At 43.2% G+C, this 21,342-nt stretch overlaps 1 protein-coding gene across 1 annotated transcript in view; it reads left to right on the forward strand.

Annotated features, from left to right (window-relative positions):
• LOC137095372 (nonsense-mediated mRNA decay factor SMG9-like) overlaps nucleotides 1-21,342 on the forward strand; it is a 23,429-nt gene continuing 2,087 nt past the window's right edge. Inside the window, exons 1-13 of the mRNA XM_067461972.1 lie at nucleotides 1-81; nucleotides 3,798-3,954; nucleotides 4,038-4,112; nucleotides 5,098-5,341; nucleotides 6,567-6,664; nucleotides 6,928-7,040; nucleotides 8,178-8,289; nucleotides 9,864-9,959; nucleotides 10,962-11,047; nucleotides 13,139-13,245; nucleotides 14,074-14,181; nucleotides 15,385-15,510; nucleotides 16,794-16,938. Coding sequence (XP_067318073.1) covers nucleotides 3,811-3,954; nucleotides 4,038-4,112; nucleotides 5,098-5,341; nucleotides 6,567-6,664; nucleotides 6,928-7,040; nucleotides 8,178-8,289; nucleotides 9,864-9,959; nucleotides 10,962-11,047; nucleotides 13,139-13,245; nucleotides 14,074-14,181; nucleotides 15,385-15,510; nucleotides 16,794-16,938 — 1,454 coding nt within the window. The 5' untranslated portion in view covers nucleotides 1-81; nucleotides 3,798-3,810. The remainder of the gene's footprint in view (nucleotides 82-3,797; nucleotides 3,955-4,037; nucleotides 4,113-5,097; nucleotides 5,342-6,566; nucleotides 6,665-6,927; nucleotides 7,041-8,177; nucleotides 8,290-9,863; nucleotides 9,960-10,961; nucleotides 11,048-13,138; nucleotides 13,246-14,073; nucleotides 14,182-15,384; nucleotides 15,511-16,793; nucleotides 16,939-21,342) is intronic.

Below are 21,342 nucleotides of genomic sequence, written 5' to 3' on the forward strand. Positions count from 1 at the left end.
ACGGTACCTGGCGCGGCCTTTTGGCTTAAGAAACGTCCCTTCATAAACGGGATTATCGCCTTCTAAGGCCCCGCCGCTCAGGTATTTCTCCGAGGGAGGGAGATAAGGCAGGTCTGACGTTTGCGTGTGGTATCCCTCCGCCTTAGGACACGAAGTGCAATATTCTTCCGCCTTCTATAGTTCCGGCAAGGAATATTTTTCCCTGTCGTATCCCTCCGCTGGATAGTTGCTTAGCAACAGCATGCATCTCTGTAAAAATATCCACCCGCGGGAGGCAATATAGTCCCTCTGTGACTCCAACTAAAGGATTTTGATTCGAGGTTTTAAAATCCCAATATGGATTGGGATTTGGTTCTTAATATATCGAGGCGCTCTGCAGAGGCGCAGGAACCTCGTGTTGTTTTCATCCTCCCAGCAAATAGGCCTCAGCATGTGAAAAGTTTGGCCAAAGGGATAAGAGGGAGATTCATCACTGGATGCATTTTGGAAGTGGTCTCTAGAAATTCAACATCTTCATCCCTTCTTCCTTTCTCTCCCCTGCTTTCTTTCATTCTCTCCCCTTATACCTTATTTATTTATTGATTTATTTATTGGTCACAAAGCCACATTTTCACTCTCTTGTGGAACATCAGAAGGGAGGGGGCTGATCTAACGTTGCTGTGGAGGGAGTTCACTATATTGTACTATACCATTATTTATTTATTTATTTATTTCTCGCACTTCTGCCCCGCCCTTCTCAACCCCCGAGGGGGGGACTCAGGGCGGTTTACAAAAAGGCACAATTCGATGCCGGCACAACAACAAGGTAAAAATAAAACATATAAACAGTAATTAAAATAATTAAAACAATCCATTATACATCACAATCCCTAAAACCATCTAGTGCTCAACGTTTATCAGCTCAGAGTACGTAAATTCAAATTCCAGATTGTCCAATCCATCAATTCTAGTCGTTGCTTGTGCCTTATCTATCCGCCAGATTACCCAAAAGCCTGGTCCCAAATCCATGTTTTTAATTTCCTTCTAAAAGAGAGGAGGGATGTCCATGACCTAATTTCCCCGGGGAGTGAGTTCCACAAGTGAGGGGCCACCACCGAGAAGGCTCTGCTCCTCATCCCCACCAATCTCACTTATGATAGAGGTGGGGCCGAGAGCGGTGCCTCCCCAGAAGATCTTAAACTCCGAGGTGGGACGTAGAAGGAGATGCGTTTGGACAGATACACTGGGCCAGAACCATATAGGATTTTGTAGGTCAAAACCAGCACTTTGAATTGTGCTCGGAATTGGATCCGCAGCCAGTGGAGCTGGTGCTCCGGTGGGTACTCTGGCTGCCGCCCGCTGGACTAATTGAAGTTTCCGAACAGTCTTCAAAGGCAACCCCACGTAGAGTGCGTTGCAGTAATCTATTCGGGATGTAACAAGAGCATGGACCACTGTGGCCAGATCAGACTTCCCAAGGTACGGGCGCAACTGGCGCACAAGTTTTACTTGTGCAAAACCTCTCCCGGCCACCGCCAAGACCTGGGGTTCCAGACTCAGCGATGAGTCCAGGATCACTCCCAAGCTGTGAACCTGTGTCTTCAGGGGGAGTGTAACCCCATCTAACACAGGCTGTAACCCTATACCCTGTTCAGCCTTACGACTGACCAGTAGGACCTCTGTCTTGTCTGGATTCAGTTTCAATTTGTTAGCTCTCATCCAGTCCGACACAGCAGCCAAGCACCGATTCAAGGTCTGGACAGCCTCCTTGGTGACAGGTGAGAAGGAGTGACAGATTTGGACATTATCTGCGTAGAGATAACACCTCATTCCGAAACTCCGAATGATCTCTCCCAGCGTCTTCATGTAGATGTTAAACAACATCAGGGACAGAATTGAGCCCTGTGGGACTCCACACAACAACAGTTGTGGGGCCGAACAGGTGTTACCCAGTAATACCTTCTGGGACCGTCCCTCGAGAAAGGACCGGAGCCACTGCAGAGCAGTATCCCCAAGTCCCATGTCTCCGAGGTGTCCCAGAAGGATACCGTGGTCGATGGTATCGAAGGCCGCTGAGAGGTCCAGCAGAACTAACAGGGACATACTCCCCCTGTCCAGCTTGTAATATTATTAGTAATTTTACATGTAATATGAAATATCTAATTATAATATAATATTTATGACATTTCTACCCCGCCTTTCTCACTCTGGAGGGAACTCAAGGTAGCTTTACACATGGGCAATGATTTGATGTCTTAAAACACAATGTACACCTAAATAAATATTAAAATAGAATTTAAAATTACATTAAAACAATGAAAAATTTTAAAACAATGCATTCAGAGTTAAAACACATAATCCACTAACGTAATGGATGCGTGGAAGGGAATGTTAGTAAAGGCAGACTTGATTTGGCCCAAAAGTTGGTGAGATAAAGAAAAAAAGTCTAAGGATGAATCTACGTTGTAGAATTAATGCAGTCTGACAGCGCTTTAACTGTGGCTTATAACAACAGAGTATCCCTCTTTCCCTTTCTGAATCAGGAAAGGTGGGTAATATCTAAATAATACCTAATAATACTACTAGCTCAGCAGTAATGCAGAAAATCTACAAATTTAAGGGGAAGGATATTTTAGGCACATTGATTTCTAAGGGAGATAGGTAACCTAAACCATTATTTACAAAAAAAAACTGCAGAGATGCTTTACTTGCACTTTCCAAATTACATCTACATAACTATAATATGTATTTGTTTTGGGATTTTATAGTGGCAACTGAAATGACAAATCTGAGGGAAAAGCCACCCAAACATACAAGGTTGTATTAACTCATCAAGAGAAAAACAGTGTACAAGTGTTGGATAATAATTCCCAAGGCATACAGGACAAGGTCCAATGTACTCATGCTCTATATGAAAAGGTCTTCTATTTTTGGTAAGAGATATGTGGTCATGGAAGAAAATCTTCTATTAATGAAACAACCACTATATACACTCATATATGAGCTGATCTTATGTATAGAGATTTATTATAATTAATACCTCGAGCCATCAGGAGAGGAGGCTAATAAATAAAATTTATTGTTGTTGTATCTGAGCATGGTAAATAAGTTAGAGGGTTTAGTTAATGTATCCCAAATGTGGAAATAGCCTGGTCCACCAAAACCAATCTTGGGGCCCGTGAAGTTTCCCCATCCCCTTCCTCTGAGCTTCCCATTTCCAGAAAGAGAGTTATATATCCAGGGGACATGGTTCTTGCTGAAACGAGTTATTCATACATTGTGTTTTGGCCCACAGAGCACTTAAAGCTAGAAGTAAGCTTCAGAATGTTTCCTATTTATTTGGAAACCACACATATGGGAGCCTGGAAGGTGGAAAATGGAAGGGATGTGTTTTGCTCATGGCAGGATTCCTACTCTTGTTCTATATCCTTTGCTCCTTCTTTCTGAACTTCTTTAAGGACATTTATAATAATAATAATAATCTTTATTTGTACCCCGCTAGCATCTCCCCAAGGGACTCGGTGCGGCTTACATGAGGCCAAGCCCACAATACATCAATAAACAAAACATCAAATAAAACAATCAATACAATACAATTCATATAAGTCACATAAACAAAAATAAGCAATAAACAATCAACAGTGACATACAAGCATTTAAAAACCAATGGCCGGGCCAAATGTAATAGATTAAAATTAAAATAATGCTGACGTGATGTGAACATTTTCAGAGAGAAGTGAGGGAACGCAGTCAGTCCTAAATCAATTTATCCCGTGCTATCATCCAGAAGTTTGACATGCTTTTCTTCTGATTTCCAGGTTGCATTTCCATATGTCAGAGTCAGGGCACAGCCAACCTGGACTGTATGAACGCCGCCGCCGCTGGAACCGTGATAAGGAGATGGGCCACCAGAGTCTGTCTGGGCCAGGCAGAGATCGCGACTATGTTCCCTGGGACAGAGACCGAGACCGGCGGGTAATGACCCACGCATTGGTTGGGATGAAAGTAAGAATGAAGGAGCCATTTGGGTGTCTATCTTGAACTTTCTTTCCTTTTAGGACCCTGTGGATGAGCCTGTGGGAACCATGATGCAGAAGACACCCATCATCCTGGCTAAGCCACCAGCAGAGAGGGTAAGCTGTGAAACTCATTAGAAATGGGTGGGGGGTGGGGGGTTATATTGACACTATGGAAAAGAAATTTCTGATATTTGTTCAGTTTTCAGGCAAAATAATCAGAAAAATTGAAGAAGTGCAATACTGGTTGAATATCCCTTATCTGGAATTCCAGAATTGTCCACACAGATGGCTGAGATACTGCCGCCTTTGATTTCTGATGGTTTAGTGCACACAAGCTCTATTTTGTGCCCAAAATATGAAAACTATTGCATTTAAAATTACTTTCAGACTACGTGTATAAGGTGTATCTGAAACATAAATTAATTTTTGTAGTTAGACTTGGCTCCCTTCTCCAAGATATCTCATTATGTATATGCAAGTATTCCAAAATCTAAAAAGAAAAATCTGAAATGTGGAACAATTCTAGTCCCTCACATTTGGATAAAGGATACTCAGCCAGTACTGGCATGCTTTACTAACTCTTAGTAAAGGAGAATTGAGATCTAATCCAAAGTTTGAGAATTCTCCCAAGTTTTTCCATCACTTAGGGCCCTTCGCACAGCCCTATTTCCCAGAATATCAAAGAAGAAGATCCCACATTATCTGAGTGTGGACTCAGATAATCCAGTTCATAGCAGTTATTGTGGGATTTTCTGCCTTGATATGCTGGAATATAGGGGTGTGGGGAAGAGCCCTTGGTTGCTAATACTGTTCTTGTTTCTTTTTACCTCTGTATTTTGTAAGTGACACAGAGAAGAGAATATCTCCTCCTTAATCCAACCCTTCATTCTTCTCAATGTGAATGTATTTTTGGTAGATGGATTGTAAATGGTTAAGCACAGAATCTGAAGCAAGCTTTCTCCTCTATTACTGTTCTTTAGTACTTGTATGAGAATAATGTGTTTATTGGGGGGCAGAGAGTAGTGGAATATAGTGGGTTGGGTCCGCATTTGTTTCCAGCAAAGAGGAGTTTTGGATCTTGGCTTCTGTGTCCTCACAGTCCAAGGGGGCCCCTACCCCTACTCCCACTCCAGCCCCCACTGCTGCCCCAGCCATCGAGAAACCTATTGTGCTGATGAAGTCCCGGGAGGAAAGCAAAGGCCTTGCAGGAGCAGCAGAGACATCGGCTCAGCCTCCTGCAGCTGCTGCCAAAGTAGAGAAGGAAGGCCAACGTCCTACGCAGCCAGTCTATCAGATCCAGAACAGAGGCATGGGTTCAGCTGCGCCCAGTGGTGTCATGGACCGTAAGTACTGAGAAGGGGGCAACTTCAGTGATTTATCTGTTCAATCCTTGGAGCAAGAAAAATACCAAGCATGGGATCAGCAGAGTCTTTCAGATTTACACATATGTAGAGTGTGCTCTTGTGTTTTGATTTTGTTCACCATATGGTTGCACTCAATCATTGTCATAATAACCAAAGCCTGTTTATTAAAATCAAAATCTAATAGCATTTTGCTAAAAAAAAAATCCTCTCACCAGTCTTGTTTTTCATAGGCTTGGGATCAAATGTAAAAGTTCATTTAATTATATTCAAAGAACTACTTGATACATCTAATTGGCAGGGAAGGGTCAATGAAAACTTAGTGTCTGATGCATTGTGTTTAATATCCCCTATGCTGGAGCCAGCGCTATTGGATAAGTGTGATCTGATGCATCTTAAACTTTCCTGTTTAATTACTTACCATTCATTTTTTTTTATTTTGGTGTGTTGTAATAGTATTTAGGAAAATGGAATGACAACAATGAGACTGGACAACATTTTTAACAAGGAGATACTATGAATTTACATTTTATTGATACGTTTAATTTTTATTATATGTTATGTTTTTAATTGTATTTATGATATTGTAAGCATTAAATTTTACTTTGTTAACCGTCTTGAGTCGCCTACGGGTTGAGAAAGGTAATATACAAATACAGTAAATAAATAAATATTTAAAGCAGGAGTGAGGAACCAGATGTTTGGGGCTTCATGCTTAACTATTGGACTGGACAATGGTAAGGGACAATAGGAGTTGTAGTCTAAAACATCAGGAGAGCCAAAGGTTCTCATCCCTTTGTGCCTTGGTGCTAAGGGCATTCAACACTATATTCATCAGAACAGAAACTCCATGCAGTTATTATAATTTACATTCATTACATCATCCTGAATGCAGGCCACATAAGAATGATCTGATACTAGAGAAGCATCATAGTTGCCCAGGAAGTAGATTCTAAAGACAGGTAGAATTTGCAAATAAAATTAACCAGACAATTTTGTTCAAGTGTTCAACTCATTTTTTTCTGTGCACTGATGGGTTAAAAATGTGTTGTCCTCTTGTGTGTAGTTATGAAATGTCTGTTCCAGTTTAATCTGGACTTGTAGCCTTGATGCAGAAGGTCTGAGGATTAATGTAAAGTGACTATGGGAGCTTATCACATGTAATGAGGCCATCATTTGAGCCCTGTTGTCCTCTTTGCCTTTCTAGCTGTAGTTGGGCAGGCCAAGTTGCTGGCACCGAAGAAGATGAAACACAGCATCAAACTGGTGGATGACCAAATGAACTGGTGTGACAGTGCCATTGAGGTACTATTGAAAATCTGGAGATGTCTTGTGGGCCCCTTCCAACTGTGTACATTTCCTTGCTCTCCCTAGAAATCCTGCTTTACATTTTGTTTAGCCATGGTTCCCTTATCTGGCATTTCGAATGTGTGGTGGGATTCCCTTTGTCCATCAAGGCTAAAAAATCTAGATAAAATTGACCAGATAATGCTAGTCTTTCAATTTCTGTAATTTCTGTTCTGGCTCGTATGCTTATTTATGCATGTATGTGTTTTCCTTGATATTAGTACCTCCTGGACCAAACAGATGTTCTGGTAGTTGGGGTTCTTGGACTGCAGGGTACGGGAAAATCCATGGTGATGTCACTGCTGTCAGCCAATCAACCTGAAGAAGACCAGAGGTACTTGGAAGATGGTGTGGAGGAACCATAGCTGAGAATGGATAGTTTGAGTTGCTTGACAAAATAGTTAGACAGTGATATTGTGAGGATGAATGTAATAGTTTCATGTTGTTAGATCAGCATTTCTCAATTTTGGGGTTGGGACCTCTGGGGGGGTCGTGAGGGGTGTGTCAGAGGGGTCACCAAAGACCATTAGAAAACACAGTTTTTTTCTGTTGGTCATGGGGGTTTTGTGTGGGAAGTTTGGTCCAATTCTATTGTTGGTGGGGTTCAGAATACTCTTTGATTGTAGGTGAACTATAAATCCCAGCAACTATAACTCCCAAATGTCAAGGTCTATTTTTCCCAACTCCACCAGTTTTCACTTTTGGACATATTGAATATTTGTGCCAAGTTTGGTCCAGATCCATTATAGTTTGAGTCCACAGTGCTGTCTGGATGTAGGTGAACTACAACTCCAAAACCCAACACCAAACCTTTCCAGTATTTTCTGTTGGTCTTGGGAGTTCTGTGTGCCAAACTTGGTTCAATTCCGTCATTGGTGGAGTCCAGAATGTTCTTTGACTGTAGGCAAACTATAAATACCAGCAACTACAACTCCCAAATGACAAAATTAACCTCCCTAACCCCACCATTATTCAAATTTGGATGTATCGGGTATTTGTGCCAGATTTTGTACAGTGAATGAAAATACATCCTGCATATAAGATATTTACATTACAATTCATAACAGTAGCAAAATTACAGTAATGAAGTAGCAACAGAAATAATTTTATGGTTGGGGGTCAGCACAACTTGGGGAGCTGTATTAAGGGTTGCGGCATGAGGACGGTTGAGAACCACTACGTTAGATTGTTTACTTCTCAGTATGTCTCTTCAAACCACATCTTGAAGCTTTGTCTCCCTTATCTAAGTATATTGAACCAATCAATTTACCTTTCACACGTAGAAAGTGGACCCCGGAGTATCTTTCTTTCCCTCTGCATTGTTTTTGATCAGTTGCAGCATTTGAACACTTGTGCCATCACATGAATTCAACCAATCAGTGTCAAGGTTCCCTGCTGCACCTGTAATATGATGCCGATTATCAATCCCACTTTGTTCTTTCTGTGACAATTCCTTTTTCTCTTTTTCAAGAACCTATGTGTTCCGCACTCAGAGCCAGGAGATCAAGGAGCGTGGGGGCAACCAGACCAGTGGAATTGACTTCTTCATTACTCAGGAGCGAATTATCTTCCTTGACACCCAGGTCTGTGTTTGATGCTCTTTGTTGTAGTTCCTTTTGACAGTCTTTTTGGAGGAACTCTCCATACAATCTCTTGTTATTCCTGGGTTTCAAACATTGGTTCCACTTGAATCTTTGGTGGAAATGGTATCTTTTAGAGGTGTGTGTTTGTTGTGGATCTAATTGGAAGTCATATCTAATTTGTTAAATTTATGCATACAAAGCTATTTCTAAGGCATGCAGGAAAGGGGGGGGGTTAGAATTTGAATCTATTACCCATTTTTCATAAATGTTCTGTAACTTTTGGATGTCTCCCAAGGTGAGCCAAATTTTCACTATAACCATTAAGCAACTTTGGTAAAGCCAAGATAGCATAAAGTGATTTTTAAATAATAATAATAACAATAATAATAACAATAACAACACTTTATTTGTACCCGCTACCATCTCCCCAAGGGACTCGGTGCGGCTTACATGAGGCCGAGCCCAAACACAATGCAAGCAATAACAACAACAAAACAAGCAATTAAAATAAAAACATGGACAATAAAATAATGCAACATTAACAATAAACCACATGGTTAAAAACTGTGGGAAGGCCAAATGTAGAATTAAAATTGAAAATAATGCTGGAACATGGGCGGAAAAGTGATGGGGCTTTGGGGAAAACATTCAAGCAGACCTAAAAAATGTAAAGTGCTTTGGAGGACAAAGTGCTATGGGATCATTATTCTGGGAAGGCACACTGGAACAACCACGTCTTCAAGCTCCTCCTAAAGACTGCCAGAGTTGGGGCCTGTATGATGTCCTTAGGAAGTGAGTTCCAGAGTCAAGGGGCCACCACCGAAAAGGCCCTCTCTCTCGTCCCCACCAATCGCACCTAGATGCAGGTGGGCTCGCGAGCAGGGCCTCTCCAGATGATTGAAGAGATCATGTGGGTTCGTATACAGAGATGCGGTCACGCAGGTAGGCGGGTCCCAAATCCCATTCCATTGTGCCCCCCACAAATCTTTGCCGGCACCACTATAAGGAAGGGAGCTGTGGATGTGACTAATCACAGCTATCTTAACTGTAGTTTGGAAAGGGCAGATTGGGATATTGTATACCTCAGGTAGACAGTTGTGGTCCTGTAAAATGTTTTTGGCCTACATCTCCACTCAGCCCTTGCCAGCATATATGTTTGTGAGGAACTGTGGGAACTGCAATCCAGAAACATTTTCAAAGTTGATATTGTGGATCCAAAAGAATCCTGATAAATTTGATGGAGCTTGAAATGTTTAACTCTCCAGAAATTTTGGATTTTGACACTGAGTACTCTGAGTGAAAGCGATTCAAGGTAAGGGATTGTGGGAGTTGTAGTCAAAAGCATTTGAAGGCACAAAGGTTTCCCAACCGTAGAATGAGAGGTAGATTTTTTTAAAAAGGTGTTTCATTTTGCAAGGTCTGGAATTATGTTGACATGATGGCTGCACTCATTTTGAAGGGTGCTATAAGAGGACTAGCTTTAGCTAAGAAATGGAAACAGACCCCGAGGGATTGCCTTGAGCATGAAATGAAGCTAGACAGAATCTTCAGAGCTTTTTGTTCCTTTTCTACAGCCCATTCTCAGCCCTTCCATCTTAGACCATTTGATCAACAATGACCGCAAGCTGCCTCCAGAGTATAATCTACCCCACACCTATGTTGAGATGCAGGTAACACACCTTTCTTGTTTTGTGTGTTGACTAAAGGGAAGAAATGGATGTGGCAATAGGGAATGAAGTAATCACTTATGACAGATGGGGGAGTGAATCTTTGTATCTGGAGCCTTGTTTACAATGTGTTTGTAGTGACTCGTATTGATGTCAATTAAACAAGGAGATAGAGTTGGGGTGTCTTCCATTTAGTCTCTCACTTTCTTTATTCTACAGGGTGAGGCAGCATAACTTCCTTTTTTCAAAACTTAATAAAACACATTGTATGAATCAGAAATTTATTAATTTTTTTTATAATGTAGGCGCTTACCTAAAGTTTTGTTTTACGTAGTTTTGAAGATCAAATTAGGTTGGTGACGTCCCCCATTCTCCATACACTGAGTAAACCAATTTCTGGCGTTTGTCATAACTCTTGCCAGCATAGCAGGCGTTATGTTGCCAATTTCTTCCTGGATGTTGGTCTTCAAATCTTGAAGGGTCCTTGGACGGTTCACATAAACACGGGATTTCAAAAAACCCCATAGAAAAAAATCACAAGGGGCCAAATCTGGAGAGCGGGCCGGCCACTCCAAATACGCTCAGAAAGTAGGCCTCGACGGCAAAAGCACGCTCCTCACTGTTCCAATGCATGATGGCGACTGAACTGTGTCAGGACAAAACTTTATACTCCCGCCTCTCGAATGAGACCACTAGCTCTCCACTACCTCTTTAACCGACTGAATGGTGCACATTTTAAAAACGGAAGTTATGCTGCCTCACCCTGCATTATCTCTTTAACCTCCTTACAACATTACTTCACCCTCATTGGCTTACCCTTAACTTGTTTGCCCCCCTGTGATGCCAAACTATTCCACAAAGGAACAGCCAATTTTGAAGTGTGTGAAGCAAAGATGTGCTTTATCAATGTGAGCAGAGACTTGCACGCACATCACCCTCTAATGTGATGTCTTGATTGAATTCCCCTACACTATCTCTCCTACTGAGAACTGCTCTCCTTTCCAGTCCCTCCAGATTGCTGCTTTCCTCTTCACTGTCTGCCATGTGGTGATTGTGGTGCAGGACTGGTTCACAGATCTGAGCCTGTACAGGTAAGAAGCTGAATCCATTTACAAAGAGATAATTGTAGCAAAGCGCATCCGTTTAGGATTCACCTAGCCTTATATTGTACAGACCCTTGAGCAGATTGCCAGTTGTTTCCTGTTGCCTAAACTCAAGGCTGAATGTAATCACCTTTCGTGTTAAATTTGATTTGGCATTACAGTCACCCAGATCCTATGCCAAGAACATCTTAAATTCTGAAACATGGCTAATATAATGCAATGACCACAAGCTGCCAGAGTATAATCTACCCCACACCTATGTTGAGATGGAAGTTTGAAGATGTTTTAAAGGATTTTAACTGTGAATTTTTGATACAGCATTCCCTCACTTATTGCTGGGGTTACGTTCCAGGACATTCCAGGACGATCTAGGGACGCTATATTTATTTTAATATTTATTTTAATATTTATATATTATTTTAGTAGTTATACACTATTTTAAGTCTTTATAAACTTAAAGTGAAGGAAAGGAAGGAAAGGCCCTTCAAGGCTGGAGGGAGGACTGAGGAGGGAAAGCACCTTGGAGAGCGGTGGCGGCAAAAACCCACAGCGATATGTATTTTAATTTTTTTTTAAAAAAACCCGCGAAACAGCGAGTCCACTAAAAGCAAACCGCAAAGTAGCGAGGGAACACTGTATTGTTATATTCAATTCTGTTTTAATGTTAGCACATTTGTATATTTTAAATTATGCAGTCATACTTTTAATTGCAAGTCACTTTGAGTCTCCTTCAGGAGAAATAAAGCGAGATATAAATAAACATAATAATAATATATTTTCATTATAATAGCCAAGGAGTGATCCTAACCTCCATAGACGCATCTCAGACCATTGGAAATCTAATTTTGCTACTGAAGTTTTATAGGGCCTTGTGGAAACAATGGTTAAATTGGATATCATGCATTGGAGGCCTCTCAAATGTATTGTAGTAATCATTTGGAGCCAGCAGATCCATGCTGCTAGGTGTGATGGGAGTTGTAGTCCAGTACATTTGTCCAGATTGAGGTTGGCTGCATTAGATACTGCAGGTTTTTTGGATGTCATGTTTACTGATCTTCCTTATAGAGGAAGTTTGAGTTCTACAAATCAGTTTGATGGAAGTTTACTCCCAATACAGAGAAAAGAGTAAATACTGTACAAGTACAGCTACGTAAGATCCCCCATGGGAAGTAAAAGCAGACAAAATGTATACTTTTTTCTACAACCATCTTTAATGTAGTCCTGTTTCGTACCACTTCCCATCGTTGACATCTTATGCTTACCTTGCAATAATGAAACAAAGCCCAGGGATCAATCATATGAGAGCAGAACGATCATGCTGTTTTTTTTCTGATACCACAAGAGGGAGGTAATATATCATTTACTAATTCAATTCTCCATTGATGTACAACAATGATTCCCAACCTGTGGTCCATAGACCACCAGTGGTCCGCAAGAACTAAAATATGGTCCATGGCCTCACCGTTACTATACCATTGCAATGAGAGTGACTGGTCTCGTGAAACTCTTATAGTACCAAGGATGATTAAATATGGTTTTCTGTGGGCGAGCAGAAGGCGACTACTGGATGTCATACGGTCTGTATCAGAAACTAGATCTGATGTGGTATGTCCAATGCAGTTTTCTGAATCTGCACCCCAAATAACCAAATTGAATCTAAAGTTCACCAAAAACTGATTTGTAACCCTTTTGGTACTAATGTTGGAGAGTAGTCCCTGGTCAAAGTGGTTCCTGGTCAAAAAAAGGTTGGGAACCACTAATGTACAGATAGGTTCTGTAAGTTAGCTCTTAAATTGAATTTGTAAGTCAGAAACAGATTTCACCTCACTTCCTGTCCCTCTGTGAATTGAATTTTGAAAAAAAATGGTTTGTTGTAGAAACAAGGTTTAGTGAGAAACCTTCAGTGGAGACACCTTCCTTTTCCTCATGATAACTCTCAGGAGTGAATTTCCTTTCCTAGGAGTAGATTTCTTTCAATTCCTGTTGTATCACCCCTGTTTGTAATTATGACTTGTTTGTAAGTTGGATATGTGTAACTCAGGGACTTCCTGTACAAGAAACCTTATCTATTGGTTACAGATTCCTTCAGACAGCTGAGATGGTGAAACCCTCCACTCCATCCCCCAGTCATGAATCCAGTGGCACTTCTGGCTCGGATGAGGGTACAGAATACTACCCGCACATTGGTACATAATAACATTAATAGAGATTTATGGGGCTGTTTTCCCTGTGTAATATCCTGTTTGGATATTACACAGAGAAATAGACAGTGGGCTGAAAAGATGGAAATGGTGGGTGATGGAGATTATGGGGGCAAGAAATATGGGACATGGAGTTTTAAAAAAAAAAACAGCAAGCCTGAGAGCAACATTGAAGCTCCTTCATTGGTGCCTTCTGGTTCCTCTGGGTGTTTTCCACCCGTTGTCCCAGCTTTTTTTAAAAGGGGAAAACTATAGAAGGGCACATCAGATGCTAGATTTCATGCTTCTGCAGAGTTTCTTAAACATTTGTCAAATGACACCCACAACCCAATGGTTTTTAGTTTCGGAATTTGAAATTCCTTGTCATACAAACATTTATCTCTGGCTGGCAGGAGGGGAGCGGAGGTTGAGATTTTTTCTGTCCTTTGAAGTAAAGGTAAAGACATTAAGTCTAGTTGTGCCCGACTCTGGGAGGTGGTGCTCATCTCCATTTCTAAACTGGAGAGCCAGTGTTGTTTGTAGACACCTCCAAGGTCATATGGCCAGCATGATTGCATGGAGCGCCATTACCTTCTCGCAGAGGGAGTACCTATTGATTTCATATTTGCATGTTTTCAAATTGTTAGGTTGGCAGAAGCTGGGTCTAACAGTGGGAGCTCACCCTGCTCCCTGGATTTGAACCGCCAACCTTTCAGTCAGCAAGTTCATCCACTCAGCGGTTTAACCCACTGCGCCACTAGGGGCCCCCTGTACTTTGGAGTAAGGTGCACTTCATTTCTGATGCTACGATTCTTTTTTTCTCTCTCCCTCTAGTTTTTCTCCAGAATAAAGCCAAGGGGGAAAACTTCTGCCCCCGAAACTTGAAGCAAATGCATCTTGTAACTGACAAAATTATGATGCACTCACATCTGAAATATAAAGGTATTGTTTTGGTTTCTCATTCACTTAAAAGGCTGGAATGCAGAACTTGGAAGGCTGTGGACTAATGGATGGCTTCATTTTAGCATCTCTATTTTAAAGTAGAGATGGAAGAATCTAGTTTGGAGTTCTCCTGGCCACCAGCGTCTCTTTGCAAACAGAAAACAACTCAATGTCTGCTGTGACAAAGTTCTTTTTACTTTTGGGTTTTTTTTATTAAATGTAAGGTATAGTTTCAGAAGTGTTGATTTATCTCTTTGCTCCAGTCTGCACTTATTTATTTATCGTGTCAGAAGCGAATTGAGGGTCCAGTTGTAATGTATTTAAAAACACAAACAAAGTTAAAAACTTGGCATTATACTTAAATGCCCTTTGACCAGTAGCTGACCAGTGCCTCTGGTGTTGCTATAAGAAGGTCCGCCATTGTGCATGTGGCATGGCTCAGACTGCATTGTAATAGGTGGCCTGTGGTTTGGTCTTCTCCACACTCCCATGTCGTGGACTCCACTTTGTGGCCCCATTTCTTATGGTTGGCTCTGCATCTCGTGGTGCCAGTTGCCCAGTCTTCTGTGTGCCCAGGAGGGAGTCTCTTATTTGGTATCAGCCATGGATTCAGGTGCTGGGTTATAGCCTGCCACTTTTGGACTCTCGCTTGCTTAGGTGTTCCTATGAGTATCTCTGTAGATCTTAGAAAACTATTTCTTGATGTAAGGTGTTGTCATGCTGGCTGATATCCGAACAGGTCCGGTGGTGCAATACTGGCTAAACAGTATACTTTCTCCAGTAGTGTTGGGCGTAGACATCCTGTGATAATACAGCATGTCTCATTAAGAGCCACATCCATTGTTTTAACATGGTGAGATTTATTCCACACTGGGCATGTGTATTCAGCAGCAGGGTAACAAAGTGCCAGGGCAGGTATTTTCACTGTGTCTGGTTGTGATCCCCAGGTTGTGCCAGTCAGCTTTCGTATATTATTTCCAGCTCCCACTTTTTGCTTGATAGTCAAACAGTGCTTGTTGTAAATCAGAGCATGGTCCAGTGTAACTCCCTAGTAATTTGGTGTGCTGCAATGCTTCAGTGGGATTCCTTCCCAGGTACAATCTTCACTGATTCAGCAGTATTCTGTTGATCCCATACTTCTGAATGTGCTGCTGAGTCAGCTACCTACTTAATTAAGTCATTTTTCTGTGTTGACTCCATCAGGTGCACTGTCTATGCTGGAATGTAACATATTCCCTGGCCTGCCTCAAAGTTACCTTGACACAGAGGTTAACCTGTTCTTGCTACCCTTTATGGATCCGGATGCAGATGATGCACTACCCAGAGCAGGTAAGTAGCTGGAATCCTCCCTCTGGTCCCATGGTTGCTGTTCTGACCTGAAGAGGTTATATCAACCCTCCCCTAATTACCTTTTTTATTTAGATTCCTCTCCATATTGGTGCCCAAATCAACATTTCTAATTCAGACCATAGTGGGATATTTGACAAGAGATGATGCTCTGTGGTACCTGTACCCCAGGGAATGGTGTGTGAACCAAGACAATAATTCTAGACATTAGTCAGTTGGAAGTAATCTTTGCTCCTAGTCTTCATCATATATAGCAATTACACTCAACATTTACTTTTCCAGAATAATGGGATCTCAGCTTCCAGAACCTCTTGCCTTTGGTTGAACTGATTGAGGCATCTGGGAATTGAAGTCCAGGTCATTGGAGAACAAAAGTGAAGAAACATTGATAAAATTGGGTTGCAAATGCTCCTGTGTGAAAGGGGATAGCAGCAAAGATTACTTTAGGCTTTCCCAGTTTTTCTGTGAATTTTCATCTCCACTAGGGACTGTGGGGATGAAAGCACCGGGACTGTGGTGCAGCTGGTTGGGAGTCAGCTGCATTAAGATCACTACTGACTGAAAGGTCATGAGTTCAAAGCCAGCCCGGGTCGGAGTGAGTGTCCGACCAATTTATGTAGCTTGCTGTCGACCATTGCAGCCCGAAAGACAGTTGCATCTGTCAAGTAGGAATATTAGGTACCACCTACACAGGGAGGCTAATTTACGATGCCATAAAAATCTCCAGCAAGCCTGCAAAGAATGAGGAAGTACTTCATCAGTGTCACAAATGGACGGTGAAGAAACAGCTCCCCTGGTGGCCAGAATACCCTCATGAAAAGTTGGAACATTAAATTGCTTCTGTGTCTGTCTATATATGTTGTGTGTCTATGGCATTGAATGTTTGTCATGTATATGTACATTGTAATCCGCCCCGAGTCCCCTGCGCGGTGAGAAGGGAAGAATATAAATACTGTAAATAGGGTGGGATTTTGAGTTAAGAAACTAGGAAGAGAAAGGGTTATCCAATACACCTATCGATCTACAGCTGAAATTCAGAATTTTCTACCTTTATTACATGTATTTTGGATTCCAAGTTTTTTTCCTATCAAGCTTTTTTTTTTTTGCTGCTTTCCCATCCTTCCTTCACACAAGAAAGAAAAATTAAAACAAAAGACATGGCGTGGTTATTTGCCTGATTTTCAAGGGACTGTTGCAATTCTAGTAAAAGCCCCAGGATTTTCAAAGTAAAGCACACTGAGCTTTTGAACCTTTTCGCTTTGCAGCTCCAGGAAGTGGTCCTCTCTTCACCCTCCTGCCTGGATACAAGGGACACCCCAGTTTCCAGTCTCTGATTGCCAAACTTCAAAGCCAGATTATGTCTATGCCCCGACCGCAACTCTCCCACACCATTCTGACTGAAAAGAACTGGTAAGAACAAGTTATTTTGTGTTTAAGCATTGTGAGAAGGTAAATTGGGGGGTTCCATCTCTATTTCTACAGCTTACTTTCAAGTTTTCCTGTAAAGATGGTATTCCTACAGCTTTTGCCTCTTAAAATGTGTGTCACAATGTGTTTTAATCCTGAAAGTCTCTTATCTCTAGAGCTGAGATTCATAAACACATCTGCCTCTATCCTGTCATAAGTATAGTGTGAACTGTAAGATGCCTCACTTCTTTGACTTCAAGTTTACTGTCAGACTTGCAGATGATTCTCAGCATCCACAAGAATTTGGTTCCTGGACCTCCTTTTCCATTGTTATCGGAATCTGTGAATGGAATGGAGTTCCTTATATAAAACGTCAACATCAAAGTTTGCTTTTTGGAATGTTAACAAATATGTTCAAGACTTGGATACTTGAATCAGTGTATAGTGCAGGCCAACTGTAGATATTTGTGAAATGTAGGATGTCAAACTTGCAAAAGTGAATGGGGGTATGAGCAGGGGAGGTTAATGCAGATTTGATTCCAGAGCAACAGTTTCTATGGAGATAAACAAATTGCTCCCTCGCTGTCCCAATGGCCATGATTGCATGTGTAAGGCCTGAATTTCTAAGGGATTGAATTTGCTTTGTAAGAACTTTTTTTAAAAAATAGCAAGTTTCTAATATGTATGCACAGATATTAGAAACAATGTGCTATATCCGATAAGTTTGAAAAATTGAGATAAGTTGCTGTCTGGGTTTTCCTATAGTGTATTCCTTTTCTTATGTTTATGCCTTCCTTATTCATACTATCTTTCTTATTATAATGTATATGCATTTTATCTCCTTTTATTATTCTCATTCATCCCCCAGCTCATCATATGCTTCCACAAAGTCCCAAATGATGGGAAAGACATTTTTGTTGCAGCCGGTAATAAATTATAGGCGATCCTCTATATTTGTGGGCCAAGCATTTATGGATGTGATTATTGGGCCGCTTTGGGTCCTGTTTAGGGAGAAAAGCATGATAAATATTTATTATTATTGTTGTTGTTGTTGTTGTTGTTGTTGTTATTGGGCCACTTTGGGTCCTGTTTAGGGAGAAAAGCATGATAAATATTTATTATTGTTGTTGTTGTTGTTGTTGTTTGAAACACAACAAGATGAGTCCACAGCAGACAAGATCACTCTGCTGGCTGTTGTATTGGATCACACGTCGCAGCATTATTATTATTATTATTATTATTATTATTATTATTATATTTGATCACATGTCAGACACTTCCAAAGTGTCTAGGATTGTGTGATATATCAAAGAATAATGTGTGCAGATCTGAGTAGGTTGGCCTTTTGCAGCTGACAGATGGTAATTTTGTCAGAGCCGATTGTTTTTAAGTGCAGACCAAGGTGGGGGCGGGGGGGGGGGGGAAGGTTCCAGAGAAAGGGGGTGCTATCCGAGTCGTGTGGGGAAGGAGATTTGCGGATCACAAACATCCCAGGGAGAAGCGCAACAGAGTCTTTGCGACCCTGGAAAAGGTGGGTAGTGGTAGGCTCCTTGGCAGCCCCCTTGGTCTTAAGGTCCTGTTGATTAATGCCAGATCCGTTAATGGTAAGACCGCGGCCATCCAGGACTTGATCCTGGATGAGAGGGCGGATCTGGCATGCATTACCGAGACCTGGTTGGACGAGGTGGGGGGTGTAAACCTTTCCCAGCTGTGCCCTCCAGGTTTTGGAGTGCATCAACAGGCCAGACAAGGGGGGCGGGGAGGAGGGGTCGCAGTGGTCTTCCGGCAATCCATCGCCGTGACCAGATGCGTTGTCCCGCAAGCTTCTGGGTTTGAATGCGTCCACTTGAAGGTGGGGAGCCGTGACAGTGTGGGGTTCCTGTTGGTGTATCGCCCACCCCGAGATCCAGCAGCTTCCCTGTCTGAGTTAGCGGAGGTGGTCTCTAATTCGGCCTTGCTCTCCCAGCGCCTGGTGGTGCTGGGAGACTTTAACATCCACGCCGAGACCACTTTATCTGGCACAGCTCAGGACTTTATGGCCACCATGACGGCCATAGGACTGTCACAGATAATATCCGGCCCCACGCATCAAGCTGGGCACACTCTCGACCTTGTCTTTGTGGCGGATGACGAATTGATCAGAGTGGAAGATCAAAACATCCTTCCAGTGTCATGGTCTGACCATCATCTGATCACATTTAGACTTACTGCGACCCTAAACCTCCGCAGGGGTGGAGGACAAATTAAGATGGTCCGCCCTAGGAGACTGATGGATCCGGATGGATTCCTGAGGAATCTTAGGGTTCTTCCTGCCTTGGAGCCTGGCGATTCTATCGACGCCTTGGTAACTCTCTATAACGGGGAGATGGCCAGGGCGTTAGATATGATCGCACCCGAACGCCCCATCTCGTTGCGTCGTGACAGGCCATCTCCTTGGTTCACCGAGGAGCTGGCTGTGATGAAGCACACGAGAAGGGGGCTAGAGCGCAAATGGAGGAAATCTCGAGATGTGTCTGATCGAACACGGGCTAGAGCCTCTCTTAAGGCATACTCCGTGGCCATACGGGTGGCCAGGAAGTCATTCACGACCGCTCGTATAGCATCTGCAGCAAATAGATCATCGGAGCTGTTTCGGGTCGTGGGAGAACTCCTCCACCCACCTGCGGTGGAGGAGGTCCCTGACGACCCCGCAGCTCGGTGTCGCGATTTCGCACACCATTTTGCAGATAAAGTCGCCCAGATACGCCTCGAGCTCGACTCCAATTCCATCGCAGTGCCTGAAGAGGTGACGGAGGCACCTGCTTGTCCAATTTTGTGGGATTCTTTTAGGCTTGTTCTTCCTGAAACCGTGGAGGAGATTCTTGGGGCTGTGAGAGCGACCACCTCATCTCTAGACCCATGCCCATCCTGGCTCATTAAATCAGCCAGAGGGGGGTTGCTTGACTGGTTTGTACTGATTGTCAATGCATCGCTGGAGCGAGGAATTTTTCCATCTAATTTGAAGCAGGCCGTGGTTCGCCCTCTTATCAAAAAAGCTTCCCTTGACTCCACGGTACTGAATAATTACAGGCCGATCTCCAACCTCCCCTTTTTGGGTAAGGTGCTGGAGAGGGTGGTCGCCTCTCAGCTCCAGGGTTTCCTAGACGATACCAACTACCTAGATCAATCACAGTCTGGTTTCAGGCCTGGTCATGGCACCGAGACAGCCTTGGTCGCCTTGGTGGATGACCTCCGCAGAGAGCTGGACAGGGGGAGTGTGACCCTGCTGGTTCTCTTGGACATCTCAGCGGCTTTCGATACCATCGATCATGGTATCCTTCTAGGTCGCCTCTCCGGGATGGGCCTTGGGGGCACGGTTCTGTCGTGGCTCCAGTCCTTCCTGGAGGGACGAACTCAGATGGTGAAGCTGGGAGACGCCTTCTCTGACCCCTGGCCTTTGACCTGTGGGGTCCCGCAAGGCTCTATTTTGTCGCCCATGCTTTTTAACATCTACATGAAACCGCTGGGAGAGGTCATCCGGAGTTTTGGAGTTGGGTGCCATCTCTACGCGGATGACACACAACTCTACTACTCTTTTCCACCTAATTCCAAGGAGGCTTCTCAGGTGCTAGACGAGTGCCTGGCCGCTGTGTCGATCTGGATGAGGAGGAACAAGCTGAAGATCAATCCCGATAAGACAGAGGTCCTCCTGGTCGATCGTAAACCGGATCGGGGTATAGGGTGGTCACCTGTGTTGGACGGGGTTACACTCCCCCTGAAGCCACAGGTCCGCAGTTTGGGCGTCCTCTTGGATTCTTCGCTTACACTTGAGGCTCAGGTGTCGGCGGTATCCGGGAGGGCCTTTGCGCAACTGAGACTTGTGCGCCAACTGCGACCATACCTCGTGAAGGCTGATCTGGCTGGGGTGGTCCATGCCTTGGTCACCTCTAGAATGGATTACTGCAATGCGCTCTACGTGGGGCTGCCCTTGAAGACGGCTCGGAAACTTCAATTGGTCCAGCGGGCAGCAGCCAGGATGCTAACCGGGGCTCATTATCAAGAGAGGTCTACCCCTCTGTTTAAGGAGCTCCATTGGCTGCCATTTATTTTCCGAGCCCAATTCAAGGTGCAGGTGCTTACCTACAAAGCCCTAAACGGTTTGGGACCACCCTACCTGCGTGACCGCATCACCATCTACGAACCCACACGCTCGCTACGGTCATCTGGAGAGGCCCTGCTCGTGATCCCACCCACGTCGCAAGCGCGCTTGGTGGGGACACGGGACAGGGCCTTTTCTGTGGCGGCCCCCCGACTTTGGAACGCCCTCCCAAAAGATCTCAGACAGGCCCCCACTCTAGCCGTTTTCAGAAGGAATTTAAAAACTTGGCTGCTCCGTTGTGCCTTCCCAGACTAGGAATCCCCACCCCA

Source organism: Anolis sagrei, chromosome Y, assembly GCF_037176765.1.
Source record: "Anolis sagrei isolate rAnoSag1 chromosome Y, rAnoSag1.mat, whole genome shotgun sequence".
In the NCBI taxonomy this organism is placed as follows: Eukaryota; Metazoa; Chordata; class Lepidosauria; order Squamata; family Dactyloidae; genus Anolis; species Anolis sagrei.